The following is a 19,308-nucleotide window of genomic DNA, read 5'->3' as shown; positions in this document are numbered from 1 at the left end:
CCAAATCTAAAGAGAATAGAGCTATATCTGGATTGAGAAATGGGGCACTGATGTAGCTTGTCCAGAGCACAGAGTCCCAGAGCTGCTTTAATATCACCTTGAATTTGACTTATTCTCCATTATTTGTCATCTTTATTGTACTTGACTCTCATGGTTAGGTTACAACGACTGACCAACACGTCAGTCCATCTTGCAAATTAGACAAATGCTGAGTTTGGAATTGCATACTAGTATACTACTCTTACTACTTCTGCTGTATCTCTCTGTGGCAAAAATAGGAAGAGTAGTACGGTAATATGCCATTTCAGACTCTGCCCAAGCATAAAGACATTGGTTTTTGTGTAGGAATTTAAAAATATATTTTTCCAGCTGTCAATAAATTTCCAAAGGGATATTCTAAGTTATCCCAAATATTCCAAATGTTTCCCAGATGTCCATATAAGTATAACCTACACATTTTCCATGCACGGACATGCAGCTTTGAAGTGCACAGTGAATTCAACATAAGGGATAGTTCACTCAGAAATTATAAATGATCTCATCATTTACTCACCCTCATGCCCAGGGCTGCATTAAGGTGGTCTTGGGCCCCGGGGCTTATCGTTTCGCTGGGGTGCATTAAACGGCCCTGCTCAATGTGTATGAATTTCTTTGTTCTGCTGAACACTAATGAAGATTTTTAGAAACATATTTCAGCTCTGTCAGTCCATACAATGCAAGTGAATGGTGACCAGAACTTTGACGGTCCAAAAAGCACATAAAGGTAGCATAAAAGTAATCCACACAACTCCAGTGGTTAAATCCATACATTCAGAAGTTTTTTTGCTATAAATTCTCCTACTTTTCTTCTCCTTTGCACGAAGCATGTGAATTGCCAAAAACAAAAGGTATAGTAAAAAATGACATTTTCAATGACAATGATATTGCACTGATTCTTGAGATAATGGACAAAGCATGATTTAATCTTTTAAATTTTTTTTAATTTGAATAATAAATTTGAAATGGATATATTTGTAGACAAAGGTCTCAGCTAACAAACCATGTAAGGGAACAAGTTTTCTTTTAATATATATTTTTTTTTTCTGAAAATTTACATTTATTCAAGTTATAACTTTCATCTTACTTTTCTTTCTGTTAACTCCATCAGACACACTAAAAGCATGGTATTTTTATTTGATCCATCTAACAAGAGTGTAAAGCCTTTAATTATCTAATAATTATATTCAGTAAAGGAGATAAGTGATAAAATATATTCTATAAATTTTTTCTGTTTTTACACTATTTTAAAGATTCTGGCAGAATTGACAAAATTGAATATTTTTCCATCACAACCATGTGTTGTACTCTGGAGCCATTTTGTTTTTGTTCCTCAGTTGATGCTGCCTCTATTACCTAAACTAAAATGCCAAAATTATTCCACAAGTCTTAACAGAGATTATCACAATGGGATGACGGTGTTGATATGTTGAAGCTATGACCACAAAGACTGAAACATTGTTTGAAATATATAAAATATTAAAATTACCAGACCATGTGTCCTACTGTTGCATCGACCATGAACAGGAAGTGGGAAATGGGTACTTAGAGTTATAGCTGACTCTGATTTATTCAAAATTAGAAATATTTGTTGACGCAAATTGAGGGCACAACTTTGATAGGTAGTCTTTTTTATGGAAAATAAATTTGACTTTATGTAATGTTTGATATCTAATAGATCCCTACATTTCATTTGATATTTGTATTTATGAATTTGTTGCATTTTTAACACTTTGTTTAGCAGTTTAACATTGTGACCTCTTGCTAAGGACCTGTCATGTGCTTCCAAGTATACTGTATATCATGCATTTTAAAACATTTGAATGAAATTATTAAAAAATATAAGTAATAAATGCCCTGAGTATATAAATTTCCTTTAGATTTCACTTTTTCAGTATTTTTATTACTATGAATTTCTTGATTTTTAACATAAAGAGGCATGCTTTGTCTCTTTTCTCAAGAATCAGTGACTGATCTGTTTCCCACCTACATATATTATATTACAAGGTACAATATGTCATATATTGAATGTACTAAAGCATAAAATTATTAAATGTTATCAGAGATTTAGGATGCATGCTAATTTGAAATACTTGAAATACTGGCTTCTCTGAAAGCAATGGTACTGCCAGTACATTCTACATTTAAATGTCTGTTCCTGGTCTTTGTGGTCCTGCCCACTGCCCATTTTTAATAGTACTTGGATACCCGGGTTGCCAGATTTGAAACAAGTTAGCAGGCAAACACAGTGTGCTGCAGTCATGGAAGCCAGCAATACATCTAGCTAATATTGACAGAGTTATAAAAAATCCATGAGTTGGTTTATAATTTGCAAACAATAAAAACATTGCAAACGTATACATTAACTCAGGACTGGCCATCAAGAGATCCGGGACTTTTTCAGAAGGGCCGGCCATGAAACAGGTCCGAATGGGCTGTGATTAGCAGAAATGGACATCGACACTCCCGCACTCCTACCCGCCCCCCTTTTAGGCCAGATTTCCCTATCCCCCGCTCAACAACTTTTGCCTCAACAACTTTTTGGCCAGTTTCTATGTAAAATGTATCTTCCCAGTCTGCCTCTGCATTAGCTGATCAACTTACAGTGTAAGGCTCCTCGCTTGCCAATGTCAGTTTGCTCGTTCCTGTTGCGTGTCCGCAACCTGGCAACCCGCGTGAACTTCGAGTCTGGGGAGGAGGGGGCGGGGGAAACAACTCTCTCCAATATTTTGAATTTGGACTGCAGTACCCATTTTAAACGCTTGATGTCAATGTTACATATTGCTCCTTTAAAACATGGATTTAACCTCTTGAGTCATATGGATTACTTATATATTATTTTTTTAGCTTCAAATGCCTGGCCACCATACAGAGCAGAGATATTATTCTAAAATCTTCAAATCGTCAAGTGAAACACATCAGAGAATTTTCATTTTTGGGTGAACTATACCTTTAACTACATGGCTTCACAAATCTACAAAACATCGGCACTGAGAAATGGCTTTGCTTTGCATATTGTGTGGTCAATCATTATGCTTTATAAATGAGTGCTGGGCGTGTCTCTATGCAGTTCGGTCACGCTTTGTGTGTAATGATAAGATTCCTCTCCACCCTTCTTAACTCCACAGCGCCAGTGCGAGTCATTCTCACACTCCCGCCGCGACGCACACATCCGGAAAACAAACCAGTGCTGCAAATATGGTACGCATAATGGTGAATATTTAATATAAACATTAAATAATGGGATATCTTTGAATATTCTTAACCAAATATACGTTTTCTAACTATATACACGGTTAGCGTTGAAAAGTTGCCAACTAAAGTGTATCGTTAGCCTGTAAGATGCTAGCTAACATAGTCTTTGCTTTTTAAGGCTATTAAGTGAGCTAGAACGTGCCAAAATCTTCGGAAATTGATAATGGATTTCCTTCACAGAATTCGACGACTTTATTAGCTAACTTACATTCGTTAAAAATTGTGTTGTAGTTAAACTGTCACTTGGCGCGGTTTTGAGTTAGCCGACAGTGTTAGCAGGTCAGTTTTAGCCGGTGAAGGAAAACTTGTTGTCTAACAGTTTACTCTAGCTAAAATACTTTGTTGACGACGTGTGTTATTAGCAATCCCATTTGATTCACAGCTTTGCTATTGTGCATCATTTCACATTCATTAAGTGTCGCTTTGTCCTCAAACAGTCTGACTTCTCCGAGGACCAGATTCTTGGTGAGTTTGTCTCTTGTTTAGGTGCATGTTATCATTCTGTCTCAAGTGTTTGTTCAAGTATTATTTCCCTCCTTTTCATACTATACAGCTTGCTTTCTCCATCCCTGCCCAATGATTCTGCTCTTATGTTGCTTATCTTCCTTGCATTCCTCCTGCTTTCTTTCCTTACCTTTTGTATCGTTTTCCCTTTGCAACTGTTGTATGTCATCTCCAGATTGAGTTTAACTTGGAGCAAATACACGGTGAGTGCACTGAACACCTTTCTGTTCTGATGTTATTTCGTTTGCATGGTGTTTTGGACAACATGTTGCTGTTTGTGTGTCTGATCACATCTTGCTTCATTTTAAGTGAATTATGTTATTAACTCAATTTCATAATAAATAATCATAATTTAATCTGGTTGAAATTTACAAAATGCATTTTTGAAGTGTAGGCCTGTTTGCTTGTGTGTTTCCTCTGTGGCATGGACAGTCATATCTGCTGAGGGTGTGTCAGAGTCAGGAAGTGTTGAAATTAAGCTAACAAAAGAGTATGCGCGAAGCTTTGCTGTTTAAAACATCTCCACCTAATTAAATATCAGGTTTGAATCTAGTATATTTTGTGCAGTATGATGTTTTCTACCAGTTGCATGACCTTATATGGTGGGTGGCCGTTTAGGTTAATCTTTATATCGTTTAAAAAAAAAAAGAGGTTGGCACAATACTCTTCACTCTCCCGTTTTCCTCTCATACCATATATGGTTAAAGGCTAAATTTTCAGGCTTGCAAGGGAACAGCCACATTCCAGTGAGCAGGGAAAGCGTTACAGTGCTGGGAGTATTTTGGAAAGGGCCTCCCCCAAACGGATAACATTCAGTTCTATCTGCCAACTTTGGCCCTGTGACAAAAAAAGTTAGTATTAACCATACACAGTTTAAGCACTTAACTCAATAATTAAAACTTGTAATGTTTTAAAAAGCTTTTTTTTTTTTTTTTTTATTTGTAGTTCATCTTTAAGAATGCTTTCTGTGTGAGCGATCATGCTTTTTCATAATAAGTTTTTATAGAATTTCTTATTTTCTATGATCAAGTTGAATGTCAGTGTTGACATATGATACACCGTTGTAATAGTGGGTTGCAAGAATTTGATTTGGTGCCATTTAATTCCTGCTTAAATAGCAACTTGATCTGTCTAAATAATTTACTAGCTTTTAAATGCTCTCCATGGAGTACTATGACTTAAGGTGGAGATGAGATACAATTTCGGTGGTCATTAAACCAGTCTAAACTAACCTGAATAGAGACTGCAGAAAATAGCCTGGCGTAACATTAATATTGATGGCTGGTGCAATGTTTAAGTTGGCCTCAAGGAATTGCTGGTCATGATATCTTTACAATGAAAGGCGTATTATATGTTGTCCTGCTGGTTAAAATCAGCTCCTTTTGTTTGTCATAGCTTTTTAATTTCAGTTTCCCTTTTCTGTCATGCATGTATGTTCTCCTCTTCTATCCTCTCACCAATTCCCAGCATCTTATTTGTTCAATGATCTCTACAGAATTTAAAGAAGCATTCCTTCTGTTTGACCGGACGGGAGATGGAAAGATCACCTACAGTCAGTGTGGGGATGTCATGCGTGCTCTGGGCCAGAATCCTGTCAATGCTGAGGTGCTCAAGGTCCTGGGCAACCCAAAAGCAGAGGGTAGGAGCACACATTCATTGGCCATTCAGTGTAATGCCACATTAATATTGACTGACTTGTGTTGCCTTTGACTCCATTGTGTTTCCTATTTCTTCTCTGTATTGGTAGAAAGTAATTAGTATCAGTAGTAGTAGGCTAGTGGCTCATTCAACCATGGTAATAAGTGTTGGGAAATGACTAAATAAATGCAGTGATCTTACAAGATTACATTAAACCTAACTAGGAAACGTTTATCATGCTTTATTTTTGGTACATTTCAAATGCCATTTATGAAGAAATGTTGTTTTACGATTGTCCCAAACACAGGCTTTCAATATTAAATATATTACATGTTTAAAACTTATAATCTAAACAAAGCATGAAATAACCAATTTCAATATTTGTCTTTCTATCAAGTGTAAATGATTTCCGAACAGTTTTGCACCTAATGAGGCTTTTTTTTTTTTTTTTATATAAAGTTTGTACACCAAGTCGACAAAGTGTGAAAATATTAATTAATTGTGTGTATTTGGGATGCATAAAATGTAAACTTGTGAGTGTGTGACAGTTATTTATGAGACTTTCAAGACATTCTCAGTGCTAAAGGTGCCTGAAGTTGAATAAATGCCCATAAATTAAATTGTTTTTTAGCAACAGAGTTTTCTCATTTTATTAACTATTTAGTGTCAATTTATCTGTTCACTTTTCATGCTGTCACTCCATTTAAGATCCTTATTGTTTTTTGTGACGGGTAATGCTACTCTAAATAAATAACCATGTTGAATATATATAATAGAATTTTAAAGTTATAAGTTAGCTCCACTGTAGTTGGCTACTTTTTGTTAGTAATTTGTAGTGTAGCTACTTTCTTAAAAGGTTAGCTTAACTGTAGTGTAACTTTTTTTTTTTTTTTTTTTTTTTAAATCTAAACTATGAAATGTTTTTAATTAAAAGTAGCTTTCCCAACATTGGTAATTTAGACTGATCAGCCACGACATTATAGCCACCTGCTAATATTGTGAAGGTCCCCCTCGTGCTGCCAAAACCGCACCAACCCTCATCTCAGAATAACATTCTGAGGTGATATTCTTCTCACCACAAATGTACAGAGTTGTTATCTGAGTTACCGTAGATTTTTTTCAGTTTAGACCAATCTGGCCATTCTCTGTTGACCTCAACAATTTCCTTATCACAATCAACCCAGGCATTTCTGTCCACAGAACTGCCCCTCACTGGTTGTTTTTAACACCATTCTGAGTAAATTCTAGAGACTGTTGTGTGAAAATCCCAGGATATCAGCAGTTACAGAAATACTCAAACCAGCCCGTCTGGCATCAACAATCATCCATGCGATTTTTCTGATCAGCCAATCGTGTGGCTGCAGTGCAAACATTTACATTTATGCATTTGGCAGACGCTTTTATCCAAAGCGACTTACAATGCACTTATTACAGGGACAATCCCCCTGCAGCGACCTGGAGTTAAGTGCCTTGCTCAAGGACACAATGGTGGTGGCTGTGGGGATCGAACCAGCGAACTTCTGATTAACAGTTATGTGCTTTAGCCCACTACACCACCACAACTCCTATACATGCATACAATAACTGAAGCTCCTGATCCGAATCTGCATGATTGTATGCACGGCAGCCACACGATTGGCTGATTAGAAAATCGCATGGATTGTTGGTGCCAGACAGGCTGGTATGAGTTTTTCTGTAACTGCTGATATCCTGGGATTTTCACACAACAGTCTCTAGAATTTACTCAGAATGGTGCCAAAAACAACCAGTGAGGGGCAGTTTTGTGGATTCAAATGCCTTGTTGATGAGAGGACAACAAAGAATGGCCAGACTGGTTAGAACTGACAAAGTCTATGATAACCGCTCTGTACAATTGTAGTGAGAAGAATATCATCTCGTAATGCTATTCTGAGATGTGGGTTGGCACTGTTTTGGTGGCATAAGGGGGATCTACACAGTCTTGGGCAGGTGGTTTTAATGTTGTGGCTGATTGGTGCATAGTGGTTCTCACTTGCAACATTACGCAGAAATGCTTTCTTGTCTAATTGAAAGCTTCTGTATTTGTTTCCAAGAGATGAACCATAAATTGCTGGACTTTGAACAGTTCCTGCCCATGCTCCAGGCCATCGCTAAGAACAAAGACCAGGGCACGTTTGAGGACTTTGTTGAGGGTCTAAGAGTATTTGACAAGGAAGGCAATGGCACAGTTATGGGTGCTGAGCTCCGCCATGTTCTCACCACACTGGGTAAGTTGGCCTGGTCTAAAGTGGAGATAATTATAGCCCACTCCTCCAAATCTAGGCCATTTAATAAAAATACTAAATGTAGAACTGAACACAAGACAATTAAAGTTCTTGGTTTCCTTTATCATAGAATGGTATTCAGGGCTCAACAGGGTTTTTAGTTCAGATTTTTACAGCTATATTGTAACTCTTGTGTCCCTGTTTACACCTGGTATAAGATGCATTTTTGGTTATCCGAGAGGTCAGCATTAAATACAGGTATAAACTGGGTGCAAAACTAGTTGTGATCGATCACAACTACATATGGAGGTAGTAAAAAATGCATGTAACCACATCGCATTTGAAGTGTAAAAGCTAGTCTGTCCTGAATGTGTCCCAGACATTAGAGAAGCGCTACCCCATAACCGGGGTTACGCTCAGCGAAAACAAGTTTAAAGTGCGGGTTCTTTGTGGCTTTAAAAAAATAATAATCTGGTTAGAAAATTTAAAAAAAAGCAAATACATATACTTGCATCAGAACTTCCTCAGTATGTCTGATATCAACTTAAAGTGACAGATGAGAAGCACAACATTTTGCGGTTTGTCAGATTTCATCATAAAATCAGAAACGCTTCCCTTCGAAATCCTAAAACGTGGTCACAGGAGACTAATTTAAGCAACCAGGTGTAAACGGCTATGCATCTCGCTTAACCACGTGTGATCAGATTACCTGTTATCCATCTTATTATTATGGCTAGGTATCGTAAAATTTTGATTAAAATTTAAAACATGACTTTGATACTGGTTCCTTAACAATACTTTTTTTGATACTTTGGTCTGGGAGGGGAAAAAAACTCAGCAGGAAAACAACGAACGCCAGTATTACCGCTGTTTGGAAGCAAGCTGGTCCTATGGGATAATTTTCAGTAAACATGGTTAGGGTTAAGCTTACACAATAAAGCAAAACACCTTGATTTCAAACTCTGAAGTTTATTTTAACAAAGTTCAAATGAAACTGGAAAAAAATAAGCAATTAATGCATTTAAAATGTTTTCAACTTTTTGAAAGATGGCTTTACAACATTTGTGAATATCTCTCTGGCAAGGAAGCTTCATCCGTGCATTTTCTACCTGTCTGGTATTTCGTTATCCAGGAAAATATATAATGTGTGTGTGAATAAATTTGTTTAGTTTCCTCATGATATTGCAATATCCAATTACATCGGCAAACCCAGGGCGAACCCAAAATACGGGATCAGTGAATATTCTTGCTTTACTGATTTTGCATTGAAAATGTATTTAAAAAATGGAAAAACTTAAATCAAATACATTTCTAAATTCAAGTTGCACTCCAAACAAAAAGTGATAAAATATATTTTTATATATATATATATATATTTAATTAATTAATTATACGGTTTGAGATTTTCACGGTATGATAACCGTATCAGAAAAAGTCACATTATACGGTATTGCACAATTACTATTATTAGTGAAAACAGAAGGGTTGTTTATTTATTTTTGTGCAAACACTTTATTATAATTGAAACTTTATTTTATTGAAGTGTGTGTAAAAAGTCTCCCTTTTGAAAATAAAATAAATAGAATAAATAAGAAAGCTGACAGAATTATAATACATCAAATTATAAACATGATAAATTGCATGTAACTATAACATGTTAGTTTGTTAAATTAACTACTAAATTAAAAATAACATCAGCTGTGTGAGCTTTTGAAGTAATATCCTATGATTATTAACAGTTAACATATATTGTAAGCGCACGACAGCACAGCCAGACTACTCCTGTCTGTGGCTTTAACTTAGTGGTGCTCAACTGGTTTTGCTTCAGGACAGATTTTACATTGGACATCAAGTGGCGAACCACCATAGTAACAAAGTAACCTCTATTTAATGTATGCAAAAGAATGCATTTCCTTTTATGTTGCTTAGTTTTGTTCATGGTTTTCCAGTACAAGGACATGCATCAAGTGATATTATTTGTGGTGTTGATCTACAGGAATCTCTCCCCCTTTTAAAAATTGAAGAACATATTTACTTATGTAAGCCCATTATTATCCCTTTTGTTACCTAATATTACATATTTATACATATGTTACACAGAAGGAAAGGTTCCTCATTATCATGGTTATTGTCAGTGTGCTAGTCGTTATATTACTATAAAAGTAATATTATAATAAATGACAGAATTTATGAATGTCCGCGACCCAGTCTGCTGCATGTTTGTGTGTGTGACGCAAGTTGATGAATCTGACAGACAGTCGAGAAGGAAAGGAGATGTGCACGCACATGTGAGATTGTCCGGTTGCATTTTTTTTTCTCAATACCGTAGATAAGCAAATGTACATGGTATGATAACCGTACATTTTCAAACCGTGGTAAACCATGAAACCGGTATACCGCTGCAACCCTTATATTTATTTTATATATATATATATATATATATATATATATTTTTTTACCTTCAGGCAAATGTCTGTCTAAACATGCATGCGGAAAATTACTTGCACAATTGAAGACTACAACCATTATAAATGTAAAAATAATAATTACAATAATCATTGAAATATAAATCATGGTTTGAGCTGAATGTGTTTTTGTATTTTATATATTTTGTATTTTATAGGCTGCAGAGTTGCGTTCACAATGAACTGATCTGTGGAAATGGTTAACTAAACTCATGAGCTCAGATGTCTGAGGTCATTTGCAGCACTCATAGACGATACTGTTCTTTTAAAATAAATGTAAAAAAAAAATCGAAGACCGAAACAGAGTGAGAACGTGTGTGTGTGTTCCATGAGACTGCATGCCACCGTTTAAACATACAATGGTCATAATAATAATAAATATTATTTAATACATGGGAAAACGAGCTTGACATTTTCAAAGGCATCAGCTATTGGCGATCACTCTGACCATCTGTTGGCACAACCCTTATGTGCATTTCTCTCTATACATTAACTGAATGTTCAGACAGTCTCTTGCTTGTTTTTCCGACACATTCAGAATCATTACAGCTTTTGCCGGTGTCGCTATGGCTCGCTTCGTGCGCACGCTTGTAAGATTTATATTTTAAAGCCTCATTATTGTGGTTTATTATTTCTCTGTAATGTAGAACAGTGTTAGCATAGTTACTTAGAACACTCTCTCAGCCCTAGAACTCAAACCATTTTCTGATGCCCCCCAAAATATAAATATTCAAGTAATTAAATTAATATCATAAGTGTCGACTAATGGCTTAAATTAACTTGTACCAGTCGACTAGGAAAATCTTCCCTAGTATAAATTTAGTGGATACATTTAATGTTAGTTAACGCTACTTACCTCAAAGATTTGTCCTCAATCAAATAATGTTAAACGGATCCAAGAATACTCCAGTGCAGATATCTGTGAGTGTGAGCGTGTGAATTTACAGCATTGGGTGAGGAGCTGACTTGCGCATGATGGAGAGCACAAAACACTGCCTTTTATTTTATGTTATTATGAGACTTGAAAAGTGCATAAATATTTTAGATGAGAAGTGTAAAAAAAAAATTGGTTCATTACGAGACCTTGGCGGGCCTAGTCAATTAATGGGGAAACACTGCTCATAGTTGATTAATGTGAGCTCGTTTGAACGTAGTAACATAAGCACTGACAACAATGGGGCAAGTGACACTTGTCAACTGGTCCAAATCTCAATCACTTTGTTCCCAGGTCATCCTTATTGTTGAGCCCTGGTATGTAGTGCCCTATTTGTTGTACAGTACACACCATATTGTAGTGAGAGAATTTTACATTCTTATTTTAGGTGAGAAGATGACCGAAGAGGAAGTAGAAACACTTCTAGCTGGACATGAAGATGCTAACGGTTGCATCAATTATGAAGGTAAATGAATGAGTCCAAGTGAGTGTCATATGTGTATATATGTAAATGAAGAGAATAGCACATCAGTCACAGTGCTTCAAAGTGTTTTAATACAAGCTGGGAATCAAAGACTGACAATAACATTATATTCTAATGAAAAAGAAAACCGTTCACATGTGAAATTCACTTGACAAGAATCTGATGGTGAAAGCATGCTGTAACTGTAACTGATCTTCCACAGCCTTCGTTCGTCACATCATGTCTGGCTGAGAGATGTCTCGGGTATACATCTACCTCCTGCCCTCAACATTTATAACACGTGAATCAACAATCCATCCAGGCTTTTCTTTAATATTCTCAGAGACACACATGCTTGCATAGTTCACACCATGTCTATTTAATACATTCAACATAAATCATATGATCACAGGGTTGCTGTGCATCATGTGATGTCTAGAGCTTAGAGAGCCTGGTTGGAATTAGTTTGGAGGTTTTAATGGACTTTTCCTTATCTCTGAAGCAGCCTTTTTTTCTGGCCCCTGGCTGCAGCATGCTCTCTGCATGTGGCCGTCATTGCGACGGCTGTCAGAGGCCCTACTACTTATTTAGAAGCGAGAAGGCGACTGCACTCCATACAAGAGCACAGGTCATGGATGTAATTAAACAATGTAATTACACTTAAAGTCAGGTATTCTGAGTGGAACCTGACTGTGTCTGTAGGGTGTATTGCATCAATGGGTTTTCAGTCTTAATGTATAATGTCTGATAACACAATAGGCCGTTAATGTGACACCACTTCCCTGTGCTCTCAGAGCAGTGCAGTTGCCTTTTTTATTTTGAACTAACCAGTCAAATTGCAGTGATTGGCTGATCTTTCTCTCCCTTTCCTGATGGAGGCTGATCCATATCTCAACTCTACGATTTCTCATTACTGTAGCTGTGCTATAAAACTGTTTCCACACTTGCCTTGTAGAGGAAAACCAGATGGAGCTTCTTTAACATTCTCTTGAATTCTAGACCTGGTCAAGTCTTTGAGCTATGGTTTAGTAGGAGCTAGCCATGATCTTGCTCTCACCCTGTCTCTCAATACTTAAGAATGAGTACGACTGGGGAATGGCTTCAAACTACAGCATGCATCCCAGAGTATGTGCACTTTTAGAAAGGATTAAGGAAATGTAGAGGTAATTTGGCAAATTAGTTTTTCAAGAAGTTATATGGATTTTTTTTTTTTTTTTGTGTGTGAGATTTGGATATTGGAAAGGAAGTTTAGGGAATCTAGAACAGCAGTGTGTAACAATGTGTTTTGAATTTCCTTTACATACTCTGCTGCTCATGTTAGGCTGCATGCTGTAGTTGGGGTCGATTTTCCCGTTTTGCTGCTAAATGAGACCCTAACTTTGTCGTCTTCTTTTCACAGAACTCGTCCGCATGGTCATGAGCGGATGAAGATAAAGAACACAACCCTATTGTTTGTCTTATTTTCTATGTAATTTCATATATATATATATTTTTCCTATTCATTCCATCACGTTCATTTGCTTATTTGCCACAGTCCTCTTGTGTTTGCACTCATTTGGGTATTATTATAAGAAGTGCCTTTTATCTTCTTTAAGTTCCCATATGACTGTCCCCAAGAGAGACGCATCCTGTCCTGTGGTATTCAAACCATATAGCGATATGAAAAAGATCTCTTGTGTGTTGACATTGTCTGCAATAAAACCTCTTGATGCAGCACATTAGCAGAGTGTATGCAATATCCAGTGTATCCTCAGGCATCTTTGGTGGACAGTGCTGTAGTAAAAATGGTGTGTATGGTCAGACTTTAATTTTTGGCCTTTTCAGAATGAGAAGTTACCTTTCAAATTGAGACATTATGAATCGGTAATGCAATAATATTTTCATTTGAATTATCTTGGAATGTTTTTGCTGTCCAATAAAGTACATTTTAAACAAATAATACTTTTGTCTTTCATCTTTCAAAGTTAATATCTATGTGGGTGTTTCTTAAACTTTGGGTAATTTCATGTCTCGGGGGTTTTCTTTCAGTTATAAGAAAACTGACTTAAAACATTTTGCCATGCTATCATTTATTATTGGAACTTTCCAAATGTTTTTTATGGTTAATTGGTCTTAGCCTTGTCCCAGACCAAAACTTTTAAATTATAAAAATCCTAATTGGGCTATTGGATGTTTAAAAGAACGTTTGATTTAAAAATGAACCATTTCATTATTTGTTGTGTGAATTGATTATTTCGAAAATTTAATGAGAGAAACACTTGTTTCATGAATATTATTGGAACAAAATTAACCAGACACTAGCATTAAAAATAAATGTTTTCACTAACGATTGGAAGGGGCTTTGTTCCCGTTTTTGGTTACATTCTGCCAAATGTTTGTTCATTTTCATTCCTTGATTCGTTTTTAGTCCTTGTTTGCAAGACAAATATGTAGTTGTTTTATTTCAAAAGTGATAATGTAATTTCCACCATGGAAATCTATTACATAAAATACAGAATTTGAGATGTGGTGGTACTTTAAATAAAAATGGCATAAATCTCACGTTATGCATGTACATGCACTGCTGGACATTGTTAGTAGAATAATTGCCCAGAGTGTGAAATGTTTTTTAATGTCACAACTTTTTTAGAAGTCCAAATTGCCTGAAGTTGAAGAAACACCCTTTACGGATTTCTTATGTTTAATGAACTTGTTTTACAGAGTAAAAATTATGTTATATAGCCTTGTTAGTGTCTCATATTTCCTATCCACAATGAGCAAGTTTTCCCCCTTGTTGAGCTTGCCTCTCCTCTCTGTGCAGGACACATTTGTGCAGATAGATGGCACCATTCACTTGTTCATTTACCACCACTTGTTGAAAGCAGCAAACTCTTCTGTTCCTTAATTTATTATGGTTCATTATAAAACAAAGTCATCTGAGATGAAATTAGAGCAAATGGCTGAAATTCTTTTGCAGTCTGACTAATGCAATACAAATGATTGCTATTGGATTTAGGTCAGCAACTTAAATTAAAGATAAGCATTGTTGGCACTAAGATGTTCATTACATTTTAGACTCATTTGTCTCAATTGGTTTTAAGGGCAAATCTCTATGAGATGGGCATAGTGGTTTTTATAAACCTGCTCATTGGTACAACCGTGACATTTTATCCAGTCAGGCTTATCTAAAAACAATTTACAGCTATTCTTGCATTTTGTAACAATAATAATGTGGCATTTCATTTGATGAAGAAAAACAATTTATATATATCAAACATTAAAACATGGTTACATGAAGTTAGGGGGTAAAATCATTAATAAAAAAAAGCACCTGTATTATGAAGAATATTAATGAATTTTTTTTTTCCTGAGTACTGTAATAAAAATGACAGTGTAAACATACACTGGTGGCCAAAAGTTTGTAATAATGTAAATATTTTGCTATTCTGGAAAGAATTTGGTACTTTTGTTCACCAATTGGCATTCAACTGATCACAATGTAGAGTCAGGAAATTAATAATGTGAAAAATGATTATTACAATTTGAAAAAAAAAAAAACAGAACTTCTTAAACTGCTTCAGAGTTCTCATCAAAAAATCCTCCATGTGCAGCAATGACAGATATGCAGATCCTTGATATTCTTGCTGTCAGTTTGTGCAGATTCTCAGGTGACATTTCACCCCACACTTCCTGTAGCACTTGCCATAGATGTGGCTGTCTTGTCGGGCACTTCTCACACTCCTTACAGTCTAGCTGATCCCACAAAAGCTCAATGGGGTTAAGATCCATAACACTCTTTTCCAATTATCTGTTGTCCAATGTCTGTTTCTTTACCCACTCTAACCTTTTCTTTTTCTGTTTCAAAAGTGGATTTTTCTTTGCAATTCTTCCCATAAGGCCTGTACACCGTGAGTCTTCTCTTTACTGTTGTATGAAACTGGTGTTGAGTGGGTAGAATTCAATAAAGCTGTCAGCTGAGGACATGTGAGGCATCTATTTCTGAAACTAGAGACTCTGATGTACTTATCCTCTTGTATAGTTGTACATCTGGCCTTCCACATCTCTTTCTGTCCTTGTTAGAGCCAGTTGTCCTTTGTCTTTGAAGACTGTAGTGTACACTTTTGTATGAAATCTTCAGCTTTTTGGCAATTTCTAGCATCGTATAGCCTTCATTCCTCAAAACAATGATTGACTGACGAGTTTCTAGTGAAAGCTCCTTTTTTTGTGCCATTTTTGATCTAATATTGACCTTAAGACATGCCAGTCTATTGCATACTGTGGCAACTCAAAAACAATCACAAAGACAATGTGAAGATTCATTTAACAATCCAAATAGCTTTCAAGTTTAATATAATGGCAAGCACATTTCTTGTATCAAATTAGCAATTTATCATGATTACTCAAGGATAAGGTGTTGGAGTGATGGCTGCTGAAAATGGGGTCTGTCTAGATTTGATCAAAAATTACATTTATCAAATAGTGATGGTGCTGTTTTTTTTTACATCAGTAATGTCTTGACTAGCCTATACTTTATCAGCTGAATGCCACTTTGGTGAATCAAAGTACCAATTTCCTTCCGAAACAGCAAAATCTGTACATTATTCCAAACGTTTGATCGCCAGTGTATGAATATAATGTTTAAAATTATTATATATAGTAAAAGAATGTCTGTTGATGAAAAAAATGAATATTTGGGTGTATGGCTGTTGAAATACCCCTATTGTGTGCCAAGAGGAGCCCATCAACAGCTCACTGACCTTTTCTCTCTCAGTTGACCACCAGTCAGAACGATTCCCCCTCATTAGACAGCACATATACTCTCGGAGTTAGAGCCAAGTATCATACACCAATGGTGAATAGGTCCTCCACTAATTCATTTTGTCTGGACGTGTGTACTTGAGTGTGTATGTGCATGCATGTGTTGGAGGCAAGTGAAGTGCATTGATTATTTTAATCTGCCTATTTGTGAGTGTGTGATCCTCGTGGCTCTGCATTCAACAGGGGAATCACTAATGGGGCTCACTGCAGGCCGTCTCAGACCTCTCCAAGTCCAATTAACTTTCAACTGGAATCTGGCAGGAGAGCACGAGGAGGTTGGCGAACACACTGCAATCCCACAGATTTTCCCAAAAGGCTAAAGATTCACCAAAGCTTTAAGTCCGGCATGTCATTACCTCTCACTTTTAATTAAAGGTTTCTCCCATCGTTTTAGCACTGACATGCACACGTAGCACCCAAAAATCAGATAATAGGGTTCTTGTTTTCCCTGTTTTCCTTTTTCATTTCCTACGTAATGGTGTCATGCCTGGTAACGCATCCCGACTCCAATGTTTATAGTAGAGGATAAATCTGTATTGTAGCACATGTACACTACAATCTGAAAAAGCTTTCTTTATTTAAACTAATTTAAACCTGATACTTTCTTTTTTGAATCAATGGGAAAAAAAATTGTGATTTAAATCTTGCCTTTAATGATAGTGTATTTGTAGGCAAAACAGCATTTACCTACTTCTTGTTGAAATAATTTGGCTTAAATATGTCTCAGTCGACAGAATTTTTGACTTAATTACCACAAAATACAATTTTGACTCAGCCGTCCTTTACTTAAAAATAAAATAGCACACACAAAAAAGGTTACAGTGAGGCATTTACAATGGAAGTGAATGGAGCAATATTTGGAGTGGTTAAAGGCAGAAATGTGAAGCTTATAATATAATAAAAGCAATTACATACATTTTTCTGTTAATACTTGTATATTATTTGAGCTGTAAAGTTGTTTAAATAATCTTTTTACAGTTGTTTTAGGGTTTGTAAAATTGGCTATAACTTTAAACAGAAAAGGTTGTAAGTGATTTTATCACACTAAAATCATGTTAACACACATATTGTTTATGTCTTGTGGCAATACTTTTGAAATAGTGAGTATTTTAACATTTACAGACTGGCCCCATTCACTGTAACCCATATTTGTGCTTTTTTTTATTATTATTATTTACAAATAAGTCACAAATATGGTCGATTGAGCTTAACTTGTATTGAATCCGGAATATTCCTTTAAAGTCAGTTTGTCAGCGAGTGTAAAAAAGCAAGGCAAAGATATTTGAATATTATTTATTGATCTTGTATGAATAAGGAATGCTTTATTATGTTTTGACATGTAATCTGTATACCTGTAACTCAGTGTATTTGCACATGGCTTTACTTGTGCCAACAACCACTTCATTAGATCATAACTATTTAGTTTGTGTTTTAAATGTGTTTACACACTATTCTGAGATTATGTCTAGTTTAATTTCTACACTTTAAACCTTTCACAATTCTCATTAAATTAAAATAGACTGTAATATATATTTCTGGGCCTGATACTAGAAGAATATATATATATATATACACACACACACACACACACACACACACACACACACACACGCTGGCGGCCAAAAGTTTGGAATAATGAATAATGCACAGATTTCGCTTTTTTGGAAGGAAATTGGTATTTAAGTCACCAAAGTGGCTTTCAACTGATCACTATTTGAAAAAGTAATTTTTTTTATAAAATCTAGACAGGCCCCATTTCCAGCAGCCATCCCTCCAACACTCAGTCAATATTAGGTCAAAAATGGCACAAAAAAGGAACTTTGAAACTCGTCATTCAATCATTGTTTTGAGGGATGAAGGCTATACAATGCTTGAAACTGAAAGTGTACTCTACAGTCTTCAAAGACAAAGGACAACTGGCTCTAACAAGGACAGAAAGAGATGTTGAAGGCCAGATGTACAACTGTACAATAGGATAAGTACATCAGAGTCTCTAGATTAAGAAATAGATGCCTCACATGTCCTCAGCTGACAGCTTCATTGAATTCTACCTGCTCAACACCAGTTTCATGTGCAACAGTAAAGAGAAGACTCAGGGGTGCAGGCCTTATGGGAAGAATTGCAAAGAAAAATCCACTTTTGAAACAGAAAAAGAAAAGGTTAGAGTGGGCAAAGAAACAGACATTGGACAACAGATAATTGGATAAGAGTGTTATGGATCTTAACCCCATTGAGCTTTTGTGGGATCAGATAGACTGTAAGGTGCCCGACAAGACAGACACATCTATGGCAGTGCTACAGGAAGTGTGGGGTGAAATGTCACCTGAGAATCTGGACAAACTGACAGCAAGAATATCAAGGATCTGCAAAGCTGTCATTGCTGCACATGGAGGATTTTTTGATGAGAACTCTTTGAAGTAGTTTAAGAAGTCCTGTTTTTTTTTTTTTTTTCAAATTGTAATAATCATTTTTCATGTTATTAATTCCCTGACTCTACATTGTGATCAGTTGAATGCCACTTTAATGAATAAAAGTACCAATTTCTTTCCATATGAGCAAAATCTGTACATTTTTCCAAACTTTTTGCTGCCAGTGTGTATATATATATATATATATTTAAGCAATATCACAGCAGCCATCAACACTGCTGTTATTCAACCAAAGGCACAAGTGCCACAGGTAATCACAGCTGTGCTGATTTAGGGCCATATAGCACGATTGCGAGTGTGATGTTGCTTATTCAACAGTTAAATGAACAAGTACATTTTAAAAAATTAGGAAAAAGTACAGTCATAAAAACACATTTGTACATGGAACTACTTTCTTATGCCACGGATCAGAATCCTTACTTGGGCTGGTTCTAACATGGTTTTGGAGAAACAAGGATGTGTGTGTGTGTGTGTGTGTGTGTGTGTGTGTGTGTGTGTGTGTGTGTGTGTGTGTGTGTGTGCCAGGTTTAAGTATGTTTTCGCT

The 19,308-nt window shown here is 36.0% G+C and overlaps 1 protein-coding gene across 2 annotated transcripts; it reads left to right on the top strand.

Moving 5' to 3' along the window:
• Nucleotides 1-3,122: 3,122 nt before the first annotated feature.
• Nucleotides 3,123-13,477, top strand: LOC127618744 (myosin light polypeptide 6). 2 transcript variants are annotated; one of them, XM_052091365.1, is made up of 7 exons: nucleotides 3,123-3,237; nucleotides 3,729-3,756; nucleotides 5,291-5,434; nucleotides 7,506-7,679; nucleotides 11,464-11,541; nucleotides 11,762-11,802; nucleotides 12,938-13,477. In XM_052091365.1, exons 1-6 carry the CDS (start codon nucleotides 3,235-3,237, stop codon nucleotides 11,788-11,790), a joined length of 456 nt encoding a protein of 151 aa, XP_051947325.1. In that variant the 5' UTR covers nucleotides 3,123-3,234; the 3' UTR covers nucleotides 11,791-11,802; nucleotides 12,938-13,477. The 2 variants fall into 2 exon arrangements, with proteins under 2 accessions (XP_051947325.1, XP_051947326.1); XM_052091366.1 differs by lacking the exon at nucleotides 11,762-11,802.
• Nucleotides 13,478-19,308: the final 5,831 nt, after the last annotated feature.

This window comes from Xyrauchen texanus, chromosome 25, assembly GCF_025860055.1.
Source record: "Xyrauchen texanus isolate HMW12.3.18 chromosome 25, RBS_HiC_50CHRs, whole genome shotgun sequence".
Classification (NCBI taxonomy): Eukaryota; Metazoa; Chordata; class Actinopteri; order Cypriniformes; family Catostomidae; genus Xyrauchen; species Xyrauchen texanus.
The sequence above is the reverse complement of the archived record's forward strand: the minus strand, read 5'-3'. Positions and strand labels throughout refer to the sequence as shown.

What these genes read in the sequence shown, in the direction of transcription:
- LOC127618744 (XM_052091366.1), top strand. An exon ending in GGGCAACCCAAAAGCAGAGG is followed by an intron (nt 5,435 to 7,505) that starts GTAGGAGCACAC and finishes TTTGTTTCCAAG; the next exon opens with AGATGAACCATAAATTGCTG. An exon ending in CGGTTGCATCAATTATGAAG is followed by an intron (nt 11,542 to 12,937) that starts GTAAATGAATGA and finishes TTCTTTTCACAG; the next exon opens with AACTCGTCCGCATGGTCATG.